This window comes from Pecten maximus, chromosome 5, assembly GCF_902652985.1.
Source record: "Pecten maximus chromosome 5, xPecMax1.1, whole genome shotgun sequence".
Classification (NCBI taxonomy): Eukaryota; Metazoa; Mollusca; class Bivalvia; order Pectinida; family Pectinidae; genus Pecten; species Pecten maximus.
Window position 1 is genome coordinate 17,606,162 of NC_047019.1, and position 24,408 is coordinate 17,630,569.

The following is a 24,408-nucleotide window of genomic DNA, read 5'->3' on the forward strand; positions in this document are numbered from 1 at the left end:
GGTGCATTCAGACACTATAGGAAAATATAGGATTGGGCAGTGATGGGTAACACTATCCCCGCCCCCTTCCCATAGAAAGGTTGTCATGGAAGTGAAAGGTGCCTCCATTTTCTGTCCGGTACAGACTCAGAATTAACTTGTTTGAAATTCAAATACCTATTCAGAGGAAAGTCGTTACAAATACTGAATATATATTAATCAGGAATATTATTTTATAGACACTAAAAGTCGGTTTCATACTGAAGGCTTATAACACTTTGAACCCCACATATCACAAGGTTACAGGTATACGTTAGATATACTCGTCTAAAAACAGGGGTTACATGTACTCCAAACAGGTTACATGTACTCCAAACAGGTTACATGTACTCCAAACAGGTTACATGTACTCCAAACAGGTTACATGTACTCCAAACAGGTTACATGTACTCCAAACAGGTTACATGTACCTTACATGTATCTTACATGTATCTTACATTTACTATAATCATCTACCTACAACCTTGATTTCTGGTCTACTGCCTACTATGCATGTGTACATGTACCTGTTGCTGCCTACAACATCACACACAGTAACATAACTCTAGATAATGTTCAAACTTACAGTATGTTAACCCTTAACACTATTGATTTTTACCTGCTTTGATACACAGTTTTCAAAACCTCACCTTTTTTATGTATGTCACCCCTATGTGCTCTTGATCAATAAACACGAGATATCATTGTGTTATCTGTGTGGATTCCACTGAAGTTGTGATACAAGTTTCCATGTTAGGTACATAACATAACAGTACATATTATAACAGAACAGAAAACTACAGGGAGTTCAGCGGGAAATGCACAGCATCTATGTTTGACCTCCCACAAAATTTTCATTCAAAATTATAGAAGACCGTAGGAATTTGATATGCATCAGAAACAATATTCAGAATGGAGTAATTATACGACATGATTGATCACAACAGGTACTTACATACAAAATTTGACAATTGTAACCACAGACATATGCTCAAGATCAATGACACATGGTAATCAAAGGGCCACAACTCTGTATATTGAGAAACTGTGAAGACCTAATTAGAATACAAAACACTCCAAAGAGGAATTCACTTACAAAATCTTAAAAATTAACCAAAAGAAGACAGACTGAGGGAGTGAATATAAACCTGTATTCTATATCAGTCAGTACTAATGAGATACATAATGGATATCGACTTCAATAAATCAACATCCCTTACAGTAGTTCTGGCGGGGGACAGACGAATAAAGTTTGTCTGCAGGGCTATTGGTGAATCGAAGGACATATATGCAGAATGAACTGAGGACAGCCTTGTAGGGATTAAGGTGTACCGACACTTTAACACTAGCCCTCCACCACTGGGTTGCGAGTTCGAAACCTACGTGGGGCAGTTGCCAGGTACTGACCGTAGGCCGGTGGTTTTTCTCCGGGTACTCCGGCTTTCCTCCACCTCCAAAACCTGGCACGTCCTTAAATGACCCTGGCTGTTAATAGGACATTAAACAAAAACAAACCAAACCAAACAGCCTTGTAGTCCCCTCTAAAAGTAACAAGAAGGGACGATTGGACAGAAGGCAAACCCTTAGTCCTTTCTAGAAGTACTAAGACAGGACAAATGGACAGAGGACAAACCTGTAGTCTACTGTAGTAGTAACAAGAAGGAACAAATGGACAAAAGACAAACCTGTAGTCTACTGTAGTAGTAACAAGACAGGACAAATGGACAGAAGACAAACCTGTAGTCTACTATAGTAGTAACAAGAGGGAACAAATGGACAAAAGACAAACCTGTAGTCTACTGTAGTAGTAACAAGACAGGACAAATGGACAGAAGACAAACCTGTAGTAGTAACAAGACAGGACAAAGGGACAGAAGACAAACCTGTAGTCTACTGTAGTAGTAACAAGACATGACAAAGGGACAAAAGACAAACCTGTAGTCTACTGTATTAGTAACAAGACAGGACAAAGGGACAGAAGACAAACCTGTAGTCTACTGTAGTAGTAACAAGACAGGACAAAGGGACAAAAGACAAACCTGTAGTCTACTGTATTAGTAACAAGACAGGACAAAGGGACAGAAGACAAACCTGTAGTCTACTGTAGTAGTAACAAGACAGGACAAAGGGACAGAAGACAAACCTGTAGTCTACTGTAGTAGTAACAAGACAGGACAAAGGGACAGAAGATAAACCTGTAGTCTACTATAGTAGTAACAAGATGGGACAAAGGGACAGAAGACAAACCTGTAGTCTACTGTAGTAGTAACAAGATGGGACAAAGGGACAGAAGACAAACCTGTAGTCTACTGTAGTAGTAACAAGACAGGACAAAGGGACAGAAGACAAACCTGTAGTCTACTGTAGTAGTAACAAGACAGGACAAATGGACAGAAGACAAACCTGTAGTCTACTGTAGTAGTAACAAGACAGGACAAAGGGACAGAAGACAAACCTGTAGTCTACTGTAGTACAACAAGAGGGAACAAATGGACAAAAGACAAACCTGTAGTCTACTGTAGTAGTAACAAGACAGGACAAATGGACAGAGGACAAACCTGTAGTCTACTGTAGTAGTAACAAGACAGGACAAAGGGACAGAAGACAAACCTGTAGTCTACTGTAGTAGTAACAAGACAGGACAAAGGGACAGAAGACAAACCTGTAGCCTACTGTAGTAGTAACAAGACGGGACAAATAGACAGAAGACAAACCTGTAGTCTACTGTAGTAGTAACAAGACAGGACAAAGGGACAAAAGACAAACCTGAAGTCTACTGTAGTAATAACAAGACAGGACAAATGGACAGAAGACAAACCTGTAGTCTACTGTAGTAGTAACAAGACAGGACAAAGGGACAAAAGACAAACCTGTAGTCTACTGTAGTAATAACAAGACAGGACAAATGGACAGAAGACAAACCTGTAGTCTACTGTAGTAGTAACAAGACGGGACAAAGGGACAGAAGACAAACCTGTAGTCTACTGTAGTAGTAACAAGACAGGACAAAGGGACAGAAGACAAACCTGTAGTCTACTGTAGTAGTAACAAGACGGGACAAATAGACAGAAGACAAACCTGTAGTCTACTATAGTAGTAACAAGAGGGAACTAATGGACAAAAGACAAACCTGTAGTCTACTGTAGTAGTAACAAGACAGGACAAAGGGACAGAAGAAAAATCTGTAGTCTTCTGTAGTAGTAACAAGACATGACAAAGGGACAATAGACAAACCTTTAGTCTACTGTAGCAGTAACAAGACAGGACAAAGGGACAGAAGACAAACCTGTAGTCTACTGTAGTAGTAACAAGACGGGACAAAGGGACAGAAGACAAACCTGTAGTCTACTGTAGTAGTAACAAATGGGACAAAGGGACAGAAGACAAACCTATAGTCTACTGTAGTAGTAACAAGATGGGACAAAGGGACAAAAGACAAACCTATAGTCTACTGTAGTAGTAACAAGACAGGACAAAGGGACAAAAGACAAACATGTAGTCTACTGTAGTAGTAACAAGACAGGACAAAGGGACAGAAGACAAACCAGTAGTCTACTGTAGTAGTAACAAGAGGGAAGAAATGGACAAAAGACAAACCTGTAGTCTACTGTAGTAGTAACAAGACAGGACAAATGGACAGAAGACAAACCAGTAGTCTACTGTAGTAGTAACAAGATGGGACAAAGGGACAGAAGACAAACCTGTAGTCTACTGTAGTAGTAACAAGACAGGACAAATGGACAGAAGACAAACCTGTAGTCTACTGTAGTAGTAACAAGAGGGAAGAAATGGACAAAAGACAAACCTGTAGTCTACTGTAGTAGTAACAAGACAGGACAAATGGACAGAAGACAAACCTGTAGTCTACTGTAGTAGTAACAAGACAGGACAAATGGACAGAAGACAAACCTTTAGTCTACTGTAGTAGTAACAAGATGGGACAAAGGGACAGAAGACAAACCTGTAGTCTACTGTAGTAGTAACAAGACAGGACAAAGGGACAGAAGACAAACCTGTAGTCTACTGTAGTAGTAACAAGACAGGACAAAGGGACAGAAGACAAACCTGTAGTCTACTGTAGTAGTAACAAGAGGGAACAAATGGACAGAAGACAAACCTGTAGTCTACTGTAGTAGTAACAAGAGGGAAAAAATGGACAGAAGACAAACCTGTAGTCTACTGTAGTAGTAACAAGACAGGACAAAGGGACAAAAGACAAACCTGTAGTCTACTGTAGTAGTAACAAGAGGGAAAAAATGGACAGAAGACAAACCTGTAGTCTACTGTAGTAGTAACAAGACAGGACAAAGGGACAAAAGACAAACCTGTAGTCTACTGTAGTAGTAACAAGACGGGACAAAGGGACAGAAGACAAACCTGTAGTCTACTGTAGTAGTAACAAGACGGGACAAATAGACAAAAGACAAACCTGTAGTCTACTGTAGTAGTAACAAGACATGACAAAGGGACAATAGACAAACCTGTAGTCTACTGTAGTAGTAACAAGACGGGACAAAGGGACAGAAGACAAACCTGTAGTCTACTGTAGTATACGTAGTAACAAGACAGGACAAAGGGACAGAAGACAAACCTGTAGTCTACTGTAGTAGTAACAAGACAGGACAAATGGACAGAAGACAAATCTGTAGGTTTCTTCTCTTAGTTGTTGACTACAGAATCTGACACTGTGTTGACATTATACTGAGGTTGATATCGTGTTTACCTCTCCCCTGATAGGGATTCAGACCTTGCGCTAACTGTGTCATAATGCTGACGTATTACAGTATCTAACGTACTTGGTTTGATCTAATAGCCCTGATCTATGACCAAATTAATAGTATATAAACACTTAGTTATCACACTACCAATTGATACAGATATACTATATCGTTCAACCTTGTGTATGTTATGTTAACGGCCTTGATCACTCCTACAATAAACCTGTTGACAGCTCCAGGAACTTTTGATTAAAATAACAGGAATTATGCTTGTCAAGTCAGATTCTAAGATAAAAGCTTATACAGTACAGTCGTATTTTATGTATCACTGCCATCAAATACCTACAATCTATATATCCTACTTCTGTAAGCTCAAGCCTTGAAAATAAAACGGTCCCACACTGTCTTTTGCAGAGCAATAAACATACCAACAAATACAATTTCATTACCCTGTAAAATTCCAAATACCTCTGTTTTGAGATAATGTGATGTATAGCCATCCGAGTTTATTACAAGATAAGTTCCATGGAGTCATTAAATAATGTTATATGGGATTGGATATGAAGTCTTCATATCAGATGATGTGTCGCAAAGATGATACATTTATAATGTCAAAACCAAAGCAGCTGTGATGGTAATATGTTATCAATAAAGTAGCAGTAAAACAGAAAATCATTTATAACCAAACATGTATGGAAATTGTACCAATATTCAGAGCTGTACTGTCATACAGTAAAAAGATATTCTCTACAACAACACTGTTTTAGTCAGTTTTTTACTTCATTCTTATCATATAACAAGGCCTGTAGTTGGTACAGTTTCCATACATTTAATAGAAATATCAACAGCCCACATCAACATTGGAATACCTAATATTACCTGATGTTTAAATCCACTATATCAGCTAAGTGATCAGACAAACAGGTGTTGGCCTCATCTCTGAAAAGGTGGCAGTTAACACCTTGTAGTCACCAAAAACAACTATAAAGCTTCACTTCTCTCTTATTCAGTCACCATTTCACTACTCTTTTATTCTGCCACCATTTCACTTTTCTCTTATTCTGTCACCATTTCACTTCTCTCTTATTTTGTCACCATTTCACTTCTCTCTTATATATTCTGTCACCATTTCACTTCTCTCTTATTCTGCCACCATTTCACTTCTCTCTTATTCTGCCACCATTTCATTTCTCTCTTATTCTGCCACCATTTCATTTCTCTTTTATTCTGTCACCATTTCACTTCTCTCTTATTCTTTCACCATTTCATTTCTCACTTATTCAGTCACCATTTCAATGCTCTCTTATTCAGTCACCATTTCACTTCTCTCTTATTCAGTCACCATTTCACTTCTCTCTTATTCAGTCACCATTTCAATTCTCTCTTATTCAGTCACCATTTCACTTCTCTCTTATTCAGTCACCATTTCACTTCTCTCTTATTCAGTCACCATTTCATTTCTCACTTATTCAGTCACCATTTCAATGCTCTCTTATTCAGTCACCATTTCACTTCTCTCTTATTCAGTCACCATTTCACTTCTCCCTTATTCAGTCACCATTTCACTTCTCCCTTATTCAGTCACCATTTCACGACTCTATCTGTATTCTGTCAGTGTTTTATTCTAATGGAGAGAGTGGGGGAGTAAAGATAGGACAATAAATTTGAAAAGTAATATATGTGAATTTGAAATGTGTTTCATTATAATCTCTACCAAAATACCATGGTATGAAACAGCCAAGGAAAAGTATTATTTATGGCTCACTATATATATTGTATATATATGGATAGGGTCAATTAGCCTTAATTACCCATAAGGTAAAAGTTATATCTAGTCATTCATCAGGGCAGCTATCAATTACAGTAATTGTGTACATTAACCATACAGGCATATAAACAACTTAATGCATTCATGTTAATACAGTCACTTATACAAGACATTTGAGACAATATAACAAACATTTCACACCTTGACCATAATTTCTACACACTGATTTGTATATTATATAGCCACTCTACACTGATTTGTATATTATATAGACAGACTCTACACTGATTTGTATATTATATAGACAGACTCTACACTGATTTGTATATTATATAAACACACTCTACACTGATTTGTATATTATATAGACACTCTACACTGATTTGTATATTATATAGACACACTCTACACTGATTTGTATATTATATAGCCACTCTACACTGATTTGTATATTATATAGACAGACTCTACACTGATTTGTATATTATATAGACACTCTACACTGATTTGTATATTATATAGACAGACTCTACACTGATTTGTATATTATATAGACAGACTCTACACTGATTTGTATATTATATAGACAGACTCTACACTGATTTGTATATTATATAGACAGACTCTACACTGATTTGTATATTATATAGACAGACTCTACACTGATTTGTATATTATATAGACAGACTCTACACTGATTTGTATATTATATAGACACTCTACACTGATTTGTATATTATATAGACAGACTCTACACTGATTTGTATATTATATAGACAGACTCTACACTGATTTGTATATTATATAGACAGACTCTACACTGATTTGTATATTATATAGACAGACTCTACACTGATTTGTATATTATATAGACACTCTACACTGATTTGTATATTATATAGACAGACTCTACACTGATTTGTATATTATATAGACACTCTACACTGATTTGTATATTATATAGACAGACTCTACACTGATTTGTATATTATATAGACAGACTCTACACTGATTTGTATATTATATAGACAGACTCTACACTGATTTGTATATTATATAGACAGACTCTACACTGATTTGTATATTATATAGACAGACTCTACACTGATTTGTATATTATATAGACAGACTCTACACTGATTTGTATATTATATAGACACTCTACACTGATTTGTATATTATATAGACACTCTACATTGATTTGTATATTATATAGACACTCTACACTGATTTGTATATTATATAGACACTCTACACTGATTTGTATATTATATAGACAGACTCCATACACTGATTTTTATATTATATAGACACTCTACACTGATTTGTATATTATATAGACACTCTACACTGATTTGTATATTATATAGACAGACTCTACACTGATTTGTATATTATATAGACAGACTCTATACTGATTTGTATATTATATAGACAGACTCTACACTGATTTGTATATTATATAGACACTCTACACTGATTTGTATATTATATAGACACTCTACACTGATTTGTATATTATATAGACAGACTCTACACTGATTTGTATATTATATAGACAGACTCTACACTGATTTGTATATTATATAGACACTCTACACTGATTTGTATATTATATAGACAGACTCTACACTGATTTGTATATTATATAGACACTCTACACTGATTTGTATATTATATAGACAGACTCTACACTGATTTGTATATTATATAGACAGACTCTACACTGATTTGTACATTATATAGACACACTCTACACTGATTTGTATATTATATAGACACTCTACACTGATTTGTATATTATATAGACAGACTCTACACTGATTTGTATATTATATAGACAGACTCTACACTGATTTGTATATTATATAGATAGACACACTCTACACTGATTTGTATATTATATAGACACTCTACACTGATTTGTATATTATATAGACACTCTACACTGATTTGTATATTATATATACACTGATTTGTATATTATATAGACACTCTACACTGATTTGTATATTATATAGACAGACTCTACACTGATTTGTATATCATATAGACAGACTCTACACTGATTTGTATATTGTATAGACAGACTCTACACTGATTTGTATATTATATAGACAGACTCTACACTGATTTGTATATTATATAGACAGACTCTACACTGATTTGTATATTATAATAATTACAGAGACAGTCCCTGTCTTAGTTAAAGAAATAAACAATTTGAGTTTTCTCCATCTCTCACTGTAAACAAGACTTTACCTGTTTGTTTTAATCCTTTGATTAACTTCTTTTCTTAGCCTATAACTGAGGCACATACAGCCTACCAGGTATAATTAATAACAATATTCTAATATTGTACATTGTTAACACCTGTTGTGCATTGAACAGGTCGCCTCAGCAAACCATGGCCTTACAGCTTGACCCTGGAATACCACATTTTACAGGTACGCTCTCCTGTGTATGGAGGTAAAATTCCTTAGCAGGTATAATTCCAATACCAAAACTCTTATTAATGTGTAATGCATATTCATGATATGAATATTCACATAATATGAATATTCATGACATAGAATGACTACTAATTAAGGACTTAATAGAAAAAGAATCAGCACTTTTCATCAGAGCCAAACACTTAACAGATTCTGTTATAGTTTAAATTATGATAATTTCATTGGTTGTTCTTACAGTGTACAACAATACTATAATTATTCATTCAAGTACAATAATAGAGCACCTGTTATGACAGAAAACCATCTAGGAACATAAGCTATATAAATTCATTGTATACAGTGTTTTTATAACTGGTGCACAATTTATAAGGACGTGTATATATACACACTATAAGTATTATACTTAAACTGTCTATAATGACACTATATATATTATTTCTTGTCTTAACTGACACCTATATTATCACCTGTCTTTACTGACACCTACATTATCACCTGTCTTTACTGACACCTACATTATCACCTGTCTTTATTGACACCTACATTATCACCTGTCTTAACTGACACCTACATTAGTACCTGTCTTTACTGACATCGACATTATCACCTGTCTTTACTGACATCGTCATTATCACCTGTCTTTACTGACATCGTCATTATCACCTGTCTTTATTGACACCTACATTATCACCTGTCTTTACTGACACCTATATTATCACCTGTCTTTACTGACACCTACATTAGTACCTGTCTCAACTGACCCTTATATGATCACCTGACAATCATATAGTACCTGTCTTTACTGACACCTATATTATCACCTGTCTTAACTGATACCTGTATTATCACCTGTCTTTACTGACATCTATATTATCACCTGTCTTTACTGACACCTACATTATCACCTGTCTTTACTGACACATATATTATCACCTGTCTTAACTGATACCTGTATTATTAACTGTCTTAACTCACACATATATTTCACCTGTCTTTACTGACACATATATTATCATCTGTCTTAACTCACACATATATTATCACCTGTCTTTACTGACACCTACATTATCACCTGTCTTTACTGACACCTACATTATCACCTGTCTTTACTGACACCTATATATATTATCACCTGCCTTTACTGACACCTATATTATCACCTGTCTTTACTGACACCTACATTATCACCTGTCTTTACTGACATCGTCATTATCACCTGCCTTTACTGACACCTACATTATCACCTGTCTTTACTGACACCTATATTATCACCTGTTTTTACTGACACCTATATTATTACCTGTCTTTACTGACACCTATATTATCACCTGTCTTTACTGACACCTATATTATCACCTGTCTTTACCGACACCTATATTATCACCTGTCTTTATCGACACCTATATTTCACCTGTCTTTACTGATACCTACATTAGTACCTGTCTTAACTGACCCTTATATGATCACCTGACAATCATATAGCACCTGTCTTTACTGACACCTATATTATCACCTGTCTTTACTGACACCTACATTATCACCTGTCTTTACCGACACCTACATTATCACCTGTCTTTACCGACACCTATATTATCACCTGTCTTTACCGACACCTATATTATCACCTGTCTTTACTGACACCTACATTATCACCTGTCTTTACCGACACCTATATTTTCACCTGTCTTTACTAACATCGTCATTATCACCTGTCTTTACTGACATCGTCATTATCACCTGTCTTTACTGACATCGACATTATCACATGTCTTTACTGACACCTACATTAGTACCTGTCTTTACTGACACCTATATTATCATCTGTCTTAACTCACACCTACATTAGTACCTGTCTCAACTGACCCTTATATGATCACCTGACAATCATATAGCACCTGTCCTTACTGACACCTATATTATCACCTGTCTTTACTGACATCGTCATTATCACCTGTCTTTACTGACATCGACATTATCACCTGTCCTTACTGACACCTATATTATCACCTGTCTTTACTGACACCTATATTATCACCTGTCTTAACTGATACCTATATTTTCACCTGCCTTTACCAACACCTATATTTTCACCTGTCTTTAATGACCCTTATATGATCACCTGATTGTTTTCCAGACAATCATATAGCACCTGTCTTAACTGACAATTATATAATTACTTGATTTCTACAGACACCCATATTTATTTAAAAACATCTTTACTCAGGGTATTCATCTGTTCACCCAAGATGTCAATCTATTTCAGAAATAAAATCTGAAATCTGAATGGTCAAAACATACGCTATTATAGATACCTTCAAATAAAAGAGCCAAAACTTATTTTCTGGAGTCTAGATGAAGACCCATCAAAAAAATAACTTCGGAAAATGGCAGTTTCAATAGAGAAAGCCTTAAATGCTTCAATACTAATGTAACCATTCTTAAATTACTTAATTACTCCATATAAATCAACAGGTAATTACATCGTAGAGCTAAACATAAGTGCCTGATTCTCTTGAATATTCATAGATAGTTTTTTTCTTCTGACAGAACTTTACAACGGCCTTCCATTTGTTTTTTAGAACACCCAACATACTTTTCAATAATAGGTAGGCGCTGTTTTGGGAAATAATAGAAATTTAATCATATATTCTTTCATATCTGTCTTTTTTGTCTGTTTAATTAACTCTATCATACTTCATATGGACTAAATTGACTAATTTTTGTCATTTTGAAATGCACATGAATGGTACTGTGGATGTGGTTATTACCGCTGGGGTTTGATTTTGTGATTTGATATTCAATAGATAAATTATTATATATGTAGGGGTTATATCTTTTTCCTTTGTTCCATAAATACCACTTACATCAAGAATTTTCTCCTTGTGAAAATGTCCATGTTTACAATAAATGTATCAACTTCAAACCCTAATAATGTTTCCTTGTTTTCACAGAAATTTTGTAAAATAAGAGGAACAAATACATTTATAAGATACCTTGGTATATATGGCTGTCGTCTCTGAATAACAATATTCTAATTTTGACAACTTACTTAAGTCTTGGGCTGACAATGGGAGCCGCTGGTTCTGTACTAGGAGATTTAGATACCCCTGGGGAGGGTACATCCTTCTGATCAGTTGAGGGTGAAACATCTACTGACTGTTCTGTTGTGAACTGTGATTCGCTATCCTCGTCCACACTTTCCATACCAACAGTGAACTTCACGCGAGGTTTGGAGTTTCTCCGCTCCCCAGACATCTTGACTACAGCTTACTTTGGGACCTGTATACAATGACAGCAAATTTATTAGCTTAGATTATGAATAAAATTCATTCTCCATAAATAGTTGAAATAGATTCAAATAGTCAACATGGAAAAAATATGAAACGTAAATCTTTTAGAACAGAACGAAAACAAAACAAACAAAAAATGAACAAACAAACTGACATGTTATATATATATATATATTCATGGATGATTCTATAACATAGAACTCTGATCTATTGCAGTTCTCTGGAACTTTACCAATATGAAGATTAATAAAGATGGAAATATTGTTTCCATTTGAGGATTCAATATCCCATAGCTTTCCTGAATCAAAGATTAGTGCCGGCTATATATTCATCTGGAGAGTTTTCATCATCTACATATTAATTACTGCAGCTTTAAAATATATCATACAAATTTGTTGGAGAGGCATTGTACATGTCTAATGAATAAAATCATCCAAACTGTGTCATTTGTGTTTATGTTCCGTGTTTGGGAAAGTCAAGTAAATGACACTTAAGTGCTGTCACGTACATGACACTTGATTGAGCCTTTCACTCTTGTTTTAAAGGGTCATGACCTGTATTTCATCTCCAGAGGTTGGTATTGGTAACACTATATAGTGCACACATAATGTCACAATGTGTACAGGTAAGTCATTTCTGCACAGGTAAAAACTTGTCTGTTGTTCTGGATGTCCACTGTAATGGTGACAAATATGTTTGGCCTTTCTAAAAGCCATCAATCATGCAGCTATATCTACTGGGTTTTTTTTTTTTCCTACTTGGAGTCTTTTGTGTTGCAAGCAAGATCATGATCATATGACATGTCTAAACTTTTAAAAGAACAGCATTATACATGTTCTCTTATGAATAAAGATATAATAAGTAATTTTTGAAATTAAAGTTGTTGAAGATGGAAACTCTTCCAAAAAGAACATTGCTGCTAATTTAAGAGTATATCTGAAAATAAACTGATAAAGATTTTCGCAATTTATATTTATACTGCATTCAGTATATATATATTTGTTATTTTATATATTTACAGTAACTTCCTGTATACTACATAGCCAGCATTGGCAGAATATTCTCAGGTAATAAATACCTTGGATCTTAATTAATATAACATCAAAACTGACAACATTCAAATTCTTTGGCAATCACCAGTTGTGTCCTGTAGTAAACATCAACAGTAAACTCATTAATTTCTAACATACAGTGTGTCAATCACAATAATCATTTAAAGATATAAAAATTGATAATATGAAGCCAGAGTATGCATCATAGGACTGTGCAGTTTGATACATTTATGTCTATAAGTAAAATGCATATATAGAAAACACAGATCTGATATCCATCAAGTGGTCTGCAAAATTCAATTGATGATATCAAACCATGGTAAGATGCATAATAGGAAATAATACAAAGTCACCATTTCTCTACAGTTATGTATAAAATGTGTATGTTAAAGAAAGCACAGATCCCATAACCTGCTTTATCAAGAAGTCTGCAAAATTCAATGAATATATAATTATTTAAAAAATAAATACACAGCAAACCACAACAAATGATAAGAATTGATACCTACTGGAGGAAACCCCAATAATCCAAATGAAGTAATTGCAGATTTTCAGGAAGTTTCCAGAGCCAACAAACTAAGAAGATACCTGGATGATATACCGTGAAACTGTAACTACATTACATGTATATAGGACCATGCTAAGGTATGTGGTGCCTTACTTACTGTGACCTATAATAGCTGTCAAGAAAATGTAACGATATCAGACAACGGTAACCCAGACATGCAATCAACCGGAACAGAAATACCATATCATTCGAGATTGGTATCAGTGTTATTACATAACTGTTATTAAGAGAATATCATTGTACACTTTATTTAACATACATTAAAAAATTTAAGTATTTCCATTTTCTCTGTGTTGTTACGTATAATTTATAACATTAATTACCAAACAAAATAGAAAGTTATTATAATTCTCACATACAATAAAATATAATTCCCCTAGGTGCAGTTTTGTCTGACATCACTAGATTACTAACCAGTTTATATATATATGCATGTTTTTTTAATGTCACAAAATTTTTTGATAAAGTATTGATAAACCTGATTGATCAATGTAACCTGCACTGACTTATGAAATGCTTAAAAAGGTTAGGCTTTTTCTTAGGGCTTTTTGGGGCCAATAATTGGCCCCATTCCCTATTGAAATTATTTCCTACATAGGCAAAATTCCCAAAATTAGCCGTTTATTCCTTAAAAACTCTTTCCTAATTCACTAACTTTCTTCCCAAAATGAGGCAAAAAAGCCTGATACCAAACTTGGGAGAAAAAGCTGTGAAAGGTGAAATATATTGATTAAATGTTGAAATTAAATTGATGATTGTGTGTGTATTTCAACAAACTGTATGTTTATGCCAGGAACGGTCGCATGTACTTGTGACGTCACAACAACAGGTAACATTGACTGTGTAAAATTGACTTTTAGAATCCACTGTAATAGCTTAATTCTGAGAAAAACTTGATTTTAAAATGGAAGTATAAGTATTGATTATGTAAACTGCCTTCTTAGGAAAGTTATTGTCCTATAATTCTCACAGGATTGTAGACAAATTAATCATAACAAATGAAGCTGAGAACATGATAAATTAAAATGATTTCAATGCCTCCACTAGTTAGCAATAGGGATCAAACACAAGTGCTCAACAGATTGAGCTAAAGAAAAGTTCTCTCTGCAGACCAATATATTGTGGCTAGTATTTACGAGGTTACACAATCTTACACACATTATTCCATTTGTCTGCAAAAAACTTTCCACAGTTCTAAGGCAGTTTACTACTTCAATATATCAGTTCCATTTACATGTAATGCAATCAGCATTGTACATGTTATGATTATGGAGATATAATTTATGTACATGTAATAAATAAATAACCTAGTTTATTTTGTTTTCATTTCATAAAACATTTACAATATCAATTGAACTTCAATGACCAGGAAATCAAAACTGATTTATATGAAAATGGAACTGTTCTTCATGTGGTGTCAAAGGATAAGTCTTCGTATATAATTAAATATTGATTTATGTGACAGTTTATCAGACTAATGGTGATAACTATATCCCTGACAGACGCCACACTGTAACATTACATGACATCCATTACCTGGTAGTTAATATTGCCCTAGTGAGACTGACCGGTGTCTCCTGACCATCACAGGTAAAGTCCAGTACACAGCTAATAGACAGACAAGGTAATGAATGGTCCTTGTAGCAGTACACACAGGTACAATAGGATATATCCTTGGTATATAACTGACCTTAAAAGTGGTATCAATATATATACTATCTTACCCTTCAGATACCATTGTACAAACTCACATTTATATATACACTCCTGATAGCATGGCAAATCAAATACACATTGTAATATAGGTACTGTGTGTCCTGTTAAATTATTTTAATTTAATTTATTTAATGATGAACTTGTGAAAATGACCACTCACGATTCATGACCATATGAACAGTACTAGAGTGTGTTTTCATAGATTCAATAGTTAATACTTTAATTTGCTTAAGAAGGGGATGTTAGAATAGAATAACTGTTATCATGCATCAACATGACCTTGACACCTGCTTCTGTACTGTATGATGTATATATAAAAGAATTTACCTTTAATAAGCCAAGAAGACCAGCAAATAATCTTTGATTTTGTATGGGATGGGCTTATTGCTAGACAAGGAAATAAACAATACAGATATTAAAAAATATAACACAGCACAGCAGTTTGCATTTTGACCAATTTTGAAATTTGACCTCAAGCAGTGACCTTGACCCTTTTAGATGCCTGGAGTGATACTGCCTGCAGGGTTATACATGTACATGTGTGTACAGTTTCATAAGGGGGAAACAAGACCTTGACCTTAAAGGCACAAAAAAGGCATGTTACATACATGTACATGCTGTGGGTTACTGTATATATTAATACACCAGGGATAATCTGTAATTATTTGGCATTTGACCTTGATATTTGGCATCGTGCAACACATCCTTTGGGACACTGGGTAAATCATTATATGCCAAAATTTCATTGGTTGCCAGCTTAATAGCTATGTGAGAATATTTTTGTTAAACATTGAAAAATAAGCAAGAGTTTTTCATCGCTCATTTAATTTTGTAAGTTTAAAATTACTTGTTATCTTATGAAAGTAATTATAATCAATGTGCCTATAAGATTTTAACAGCTGGTTTTCTCTTTAAGAATTTTCTTAGTTTTATAAGGTTTTCATGTTCAATTATTTTGATTTAGATTTGAACATCTGAATTTTTATCAATTAAAAAATACAACTGGAATTGAACTATATATAGCCACTTAGCATTGCTCTGCCTACATAGTGTAGTGTAGTGTAAATGTTTAAGAACTTGCTATCAATATCAGCAGTTCAAATTAAGTTCAAACATTGCTTCATTTACATACAGTGTAATGTGTTACAATTATGATTAAAACCTTGCCTATTTACATGTAAATAAAATCAATATCACACGAAAATATTCCAGTAAATCCATTATGGGATCTTCATAAAGGTGAATTTGCCCTACAGCATGTTAATATTACAACAGTCTAGTGCATATATGTTAGTCAATTACCTTTGACTGTTGATATTATACACAAAATGCATGAACTGCAGAAATACTAAGTACTGCAATCACAAACAAAAAATATAAATGTAAATATGAATTACACTACATTCCTGTACCTAAAAAACAATGGGGGCTAAAAATTAACCCCCCCCCCCCCCCAATGCGTTTTTTCATTAATGGACCATTGAACTATTAAGCAGTTGAGACCAGCGGTTATGTTTTCCCAATAAAGCTTGTCTTCCCGTAAAAAGGGATCTTGCATTAATTCCTATCTTCAAGCTCTAAAAAGATATCTTTTTTGAGAGACATTCTTCCGTAGTCAAGATAGTCTAGAAGTGGTTGAACCTATTTAATCTACTGTCCCAGGCAAATTTAGTCTCTGTGTATATATTGCTAGTGCTATGTAAACCTGTTATATTCAAATTTAATTAACCTGCCAATTTCTTGGAATTTCCATGGAGGAAAATTTCATAAAGCTCAAAAAAATAAAATACTAAAAGATTCCTTTTCACAAATCATATCTTAAAACTGCATTATTCAAGGTGACCTTTCCTCTGTACCAAATTCATTTTTTTCCCTCTTAGTTCTACAACAGCAAACACTGTATCAGAACTTTGTTTGTCAATTTAGATTGGGGCACATGGGGCCTATTACCATTTATTTGCCTCCAAATTAAAAGTCCCAGGAAAAGGTCTGGCACATGTGTATATCGCCAATGCTTATAACTTAACCCTAACATGAACACTGCTCATCAGTAAGGAAGGCCCTCATCAAGACTCAAGATTATAGAAACTTTAAAGTGTCTATTTTTCTATACTTAGTTTGGTTAGTTATCACTTTTTGTTGATATTATTTATCATTAACTTAAAATTACTCTCTCTTCTTTTTCATACCATATTTATTGTTTTAACATGTTTTCAGTTACACACTCACCGGTGTCATAACATTTAGTACGACAAATGAGGACACTACATCGGCAGAAGCAGAAAGGTATAAAACAAGTAATTATGATAACGAAATAAAAGTATGCTGGGATTAAAACAGAGGGAGGAAACAAAACCATATATATATCATGATCAGTGAGGAATGACTACAACTGACATGGATGTTTACTGTCTTTTATATTATCCCCATCGTCACCCATTAATATTCTTCCTTGTTCTAAATGAATAATACTTCTGGGAATATATTACATTTCGTGTAGTTTCTGAAGATATAAATAGATTATATGCAACATGGAATAACCCATACAATGATATTTCTAAATAGAATTACTGTATAAACTATAAAGTGCAATTCTTAATTCACTATCTTTCCTTTCACAATATTATTAGTAAGGTACACTATATGTAATAGAATCTATACTGTAATATTCAAAGCTGTGTCATGTTTTACGAGTTTCAAATCAACACTGTAAAACGTAATGACAGTTCAGTACTGCACACTAGTGTTACAGAAAAATAAAGCAGCTGCAAAGTTATTTTGAAATTTTGAGAAAAAACATATGGTCGGTCCTAAAATAAATTTAATTAAAGAAAATAAATAATTTACATACCTTGTTTTATAAAGTACAACTGACAGATTACCACGTCTTCTGTGTCATATTACAATCACGCCATTTCGGTTTACATCGTCCTATTTTCTGAAAATCTTGTGGCGTGAGGTTGGACGTGAGTCTGGATCAATATGCTGTTTTGGTGTCGTGTCAGCTGAACGCTTGTTTTTCTTCCAATTCACGGGGGCCAAACGATATCATGTTTGTTTTTAAAAGTCGTACATGTGTCGATCATGCGAAAAATAGATGTGGAGTACGGAACTGGTTCATTTATTTCAAATGCAATATTTCAAGCATTAATCTTTATGGACCTGCAGATGTTAATACAGGACTTGAAATGTTTTGTCAAGACTAAAAACAATTTAAAATCACCAGGTCCTACCTTATTTCATAAACGAAAACGGTCCAGGCCCCTTAGTGTTTCATAAAAGTTCCTTAATTAACTTTTCTATAAAAAAGTCATAGAATAATTTAAAGGAGATACTCTTAGTTGAGGAACGAACCTTCCTTAAAATCTGCAATGTTTTGGAAAGTTTATAAACAGAGTTAAGGAATTTCAGTTAAAAAAAAAATAGAATATTGATGAAAACGGTCCAGGTCGCCATATATTGAAAAAAAGTCATTCATAATCGTGACAAAATACAGGGCAAGTTATAGATATGTAGTTAATGCTTAATAATATAATATGTGCCATGCACTGCATGCTGCCATTTAAATATTAATAAGATCACAACCCCAGAAAATAAATAGGAAAAACAATGATCAAGATATTCGGGTCTCTAGATATGAATCACTTCTTCTTCTTCCGTTAAGCTATGGGGCATTTTTAACGTACGTGCAGCAAAATAGTCTGGTTCCCTGACCCTTATTTCCGTTTCCGTTGGACTATTATATAGGGTCCCTATATTATAGTCCAACGGAAACGGAAATAAGGGTCAGGGAACCAGACTATTGAAACAGATTAAAAAAATCACGAATAATTGTAAAATAACAAATAAACCAGTCCGAATATTTGGAATTGAAGGCCCTATATCAGAGACATATAGTAATCTACACGTGTTATATACACAAAAAAAGAATAGCATTAATATCCAGGCGATTTCACCAAACATCCTTTTTTCAGTACAATATCCGAAATACAATGTAATAACATTAAATCTACTTGTCAGAAAATTAAACGAAAGTTTGTCAAAAATAGTCTCACGATTAATGCTAGTGGGCATTTTATAATTATCGATACACGAACTTTTTTCTTCTGGTAACCGTGGACCATTTCAACGAAAGACTATAATTAGCAGATATGATTACATGGCGTGATCTTTACGCTTTTGAATGCAAGGTGCTCCATCCGGGTTACGGTTGTTACCAACAACAATATGGCGGCGTGCATGTTAAAGACAAGTTTACTTCTGTCGGAAAGCATCTGAAGTTGAAAAGATGTTTTGAACGGATGTTGCAGGTCAAATTACGATCACTGTAGCTAAATAACTAGTCATGGATGAACGCCATTGGTGGATAGCTGGTAAAATCCAGGAAACTTTTAAGATAGGTGGCTATGACAATCCAACTCTGTTGGAGGATTTTATGACAGAGGAAGGAACGCTCACTAAAATTAACCGTTTCCTCAAATCAAGTGGTCCATGTCGGCTATTCTTTTATTCGGAAAAACCAGAGAGTTCAACATTGTCATCAAGAGAACTGTATGTCACTGGAACACTAGCTGCATTAAAAGATGTGAATTTAGATAATGTAAACATTCTTTACTTTCTCAGAAACAGAGTAGACAAAGATGTTGATGCCCATCGGATGGAAAGGGATGTTTTCTGTGGAGAGCTCAAACACAATACAATCGAAACACTCACAGCATTGCTGTCAGATGTTTATCTCCCGCTCATTAAGGCACAGAAAGAATGGGGAGAATGTAACAATGAATGCCAAACTAGCCTTACACATAGCATGGACAAATTTTTGACAGCTTTAAATGAGTCGACTGCATCTATGCAAACTTCAAAACAGTTGGTGAGTTTGAAATATATCATTATGTCATTTAAATTCTTAAAATGATTTTCATTTACTTATTAATATTGACAAAATTTACTTGCTGAATGATCATGTAGAAGTATTGTCTTTGACTTAATTCTGACTTAATTATCTTATTATGAATATTGTTTTCCAGATCATTACATTACAGTATAATTACCTGTTATTCATGTTTTCTAACTGTTACATTATTTTAATGCATATTGAATATTTCTATTTGCCAGATGCTGAAGCAACCAGAAAATGTTATTTTGAATGACTTCAAACAACAAAGAGCAGCAGCCCTAGACCCTCAGTTGATCAGTCAATATGAAGAACTTGTGAATGATTGGATGAATACAATAGAAACAACACTTAATGACACCTCTGATGAAAGGTATTTTTTTCTCTTTTACTTTCATATTATATGACATTGATCACGCTTCTTCATATGATAAATTCTATGTTTTTACATCTTTTCCTCATGTAAAATCAATTTCAGTATGTGATTATATTGTTTCTTTGAATTGAAATCTTTTTAATGTCTGCATGCTAGTTTCATAAAAAGTCTCACAGCTTTGGTAGACAGATAACTATAAAGAATTCTCATTCCAAATTGAATGTGTGCAGCTTTGCTTGTTATAAATTTCTATTTGTTTAATCCTACATCCATCCAAGAAACATTCTTAAGCTATTATGTACATATTATCTTTGTTGCATTACTTTTTATAATGCTACAATGTAAATATAATTATCAGTAATATGATTTGACTTTCTTTTCTTCTGATATTATGAATCAGTAAATTTATTTTACTTGCAATGCTTTTCTAGGAAAGTGGCATTTCCAGATGAACCAGCATCTAGGTGATTCTATATATGTGTAGCCCTAGTTGATTAGAGTTTGCTGTTGATAAAATAGTTATACTTGTTGGATGTTATAAATTGTGTATTTTAATAATTTCTAATGCTACACAACTCAGATTTGTGGTTGGAAAGCTAACATGTTTGTATAGAGTGTCAGATCAGTGCTATGGTATCTGATTAATACTGTAAAAGACAATAATTATGTTTATGTATAATATCATATTTTAAGTGCTTTGTTTGCTGCTGTTAGTGTGTGATTGTATAGACAATGCTTTTGAATATGAACTCACCACATAGGCTAGTCAATGCTAGAAGGCTTGCTATTAGTCCAGTAATACCTTGTTGAAATTAATTCATGTTGTAAATGTCATAGATGTAATGTTTCGTTTACACAACTTAATTTGTAAATGTTTTTCTTTAACTGGATGCTGCATTGAATGTTGCAGTAACAGGAAAGGAAACAAGAAATTTGTTAGGCTGTCTTTGTTGCTGTTTTTTTCTGTTGTTCAAAACACATTTGACTTTGGATCTGTAACCATTCTGCCAATACACTCGATAGAAATCAAGCACCAAAAATCCCTGTGTTTATACTTTATTTATAGCGGTTACAGATTTTCATCAAATATTTCAATTATTTACATGTAAGATTTGCAACTTTTATTTATCTTCAAGGTTTATAATTATATTTTGAAAACACAGAAAGAGTTTATGAAGAATCATTAAAATTATAATTATACTTGTGATACTTGATGATCTACTATATAGGACTATCATACAACATATTGTCTAGGCATAGGGCTGTACATTAATTACCAGAGCCTGAATATTCTTAACACATATCAGATGCATATTTCATTAGTTGGGGGCGGGGGTAATATTTATTCATTAGTCATTGTTTGGTTATTCATATAAATTTGAAGATTTTTGAAACAAAATGTGAATGTAATCAAACTAATTGAATATCCAGGCTCAGATGCATGCTGAGATCAGAATTGGATCAGGAGTTGCTTTCTAACATCATAGAATGTATGGTGATATTGTATACCTTTATATACCTTTGTATTTATACATATACCCTATAGAGAGAGAGAGAGAAAGAAAAGATACCACAGCCAGTGATTATGAATTTAACCTCAAATGTTTATGATATGCCAGTTTCAGCAAGAGGAATTATATATTAACATTATTCATCAAAAACTCAGGAAATTCATTAGATATTAATTATTAAATTATAAATAAGTTTACAAGTTTTATATTTTACCACTGTCAAAAATTTTGATAATAACCTACATATAACTATATATTTAATCAAAGAAAGAATAGTTTTCCTGAAAGGGAGATAATACATTTTGTGACATTATGTTATGACAATTTGTCATAATATTGAGTATTTGTTTGACGAAAGAAATTACTGTTATATCAAAATATGCAATATCTTAATTAAAAAAGGCACCATTGGCTGGAGGTGAAGACAATGTATGTTACACAATCTATAACAGCTAGGAGACTTAAGAAAATCATTTTTGATCCACGCCAAAATATGTTTACCTATGTTTTCTGTGTACTTCCCCAGATTTTTGGACCCTAATGCAGGACCTCTGTCGGAGTTGGAACGGTGGCGGCGGCGCCAGCGACTCCTTACTAACATCACAGAGCAGCTGAAGAGTAAGGAATGTAAGGCTGTGATCGGGGTTCTCATCACAGTCAAGTCCAGACTTCTCAAGAAATGGAAGAATGTTGATGCATCGTATGTACATCTTTATCATCTGAAAACATTTTTTTTATCTTATAATCTTTTTTTTTTGTTTTTTTTGTTTTTGTTTTTTTTGCATATTTATTTAAATATTTTCACATCATTGATAAGTTACCATATTTGGTATATGTCAAATTTGTTGTACTCAGTGATGTTAAATTTTTACTATTCCAGTGACTAGTAGATTTTATGACAATTCTATAACTAGAGAAATACGCTGGGATAAAGAGAAAAAAATTAACATTTACCAAGACTAAATACTGCCCACATGCCAGTAATAAATATCCTTTAGTTTTTTACCGCCTACTTTGAGGGAAAAAAATCCTCTAAATAGGAATGGAAAACCAATGATACACCAGAATGTTTTCAAATGAGGTCTTACATAAACAGTCTTATTATCCTTGTGTTTCAGAATCACTGATGCTATGAATGACACAAAGGACAAAGTGAAATATCTGGAGTCGCTGCGGCGACATTTTGACCAGCTGTACCATGATGCCACTCCAGCCTCCATTATCAACAATGCTATTCCTGGTATCACTAACAGTGTCAGACAAATGGATTCCATCTCGCGGTATTATGCCAGAGTTGGATTCTTAGGTCTCATGTTTACCAAGATCACCAATCAGTTGGTCCTGGCGTGTAAGGAGTACATAAAAAACTGTACCATCACTGTGTATGATGGTGACGAGTTGTGGGACAGGATCGGTGAGGAGATTCGTAGTCGTGACACCATCCCAAGTGTGGACACACAGCACAAGTTCCTCAAGAACCAAGTAGAGGCTAACCTCAAGGTAACCACATGTATATCTGGTGTGATTGTCTGAAGATTTTCAATATGTTTAAGTTTGACCAGCTGATCTCAAAACAAAATAACTTGATGAAATATATATTTGATTTAGTATAGGATAGTACGACAAACGCCATTGTAATTTATTGGTGGATTGATAAGTCCTTCACCTTTTGATTACTTCAAAGATTAGAGAATTGATGTTTAAGAGATAAAAAGTGACTTCTTTGTGAAAATAAAAAATATTGATCACAATTCCCATGAACAGGATTAATACTAAACAAGTCATTTTGTCAGGTGCTGATAGATTTGATCAGAGAAAAGTAACTTTGGATTTGTGAAAATATTATCAAATCAAAATTTCATTTGATACATAAATTATGTTTACGGAATATTCTTTTCCAGAATTACTTAACTTACTGTAATATTGTAAATCTTTGTCACATTTCAGTCGAAGTAGGCTGTTATATCCCTTTAGTGCTAATTTAACAACCCTAACTTGAGTCATACTTCAATCTGGAGTCATTGAGGCAATGTTTCTGTAGTAT

General features: G+C 33.8%; 2 protein-coding genes across 3 annotated transcripts in view; one reads left to right on the forward strand and one right to left on the reverse strand.

Annotated features, from left to right (window-relative positions):
- LOC117327362 (acetyl-CoA carboxylase-like) overlaps positions 1-18,546 on the reverse strand; it is a 76,476-nt gene extending 57,930 nt beyond the window's left edge. Inside the window, exons 1-2 of one of the 2 annotated variants that reach the window (XM_033884302.1) lie at positions 18,435-18,546; positions 12,007-12,236 (exon numbers count right to left, since the gene is read on the reverse strand). In XM_033884302.1, the coding sequence (XP_033740193.1) occupies positions 12,007-12,212 (206 nt within the window). In that variant the 5' untranslated portion in view covers positions 12,213-12,236; positions 18,435-18,546. Of the gene's footprint in view, positions 1-12,006; positions 12,237-13,808; positions 13,927-18,434 lie in introns of those variants that run through there. The other variant, XM_033884301.1, reaches the window with a different exon arrangement.
- A 1,273-nt stretch (positions 18,547-19,819) lies between these two features.
- The window catches only part of LOC117327363 (dynein heavy chain 5, axonemal-like), an 87,434-nt gene continuing 82,845 nt past the window's right edge, over positions 19,820-24,408 (forward strand). Inside the window, 4 exon segments of the mRNA XM_033884303.1 lie at positions 19,820-20,453; positions 20,699-20,850; positions 22,891-23,064; positions 23,483-23,864. Coding sequence (XP_033740194.1) covers positions 19,929-20,453; positions 20,699-20,850; positions 22,891-23,064; positions 23,483-23,864 — 1,233 coding nt within the window. The 5' untranslated portion in view covers positions 19,820-19,928.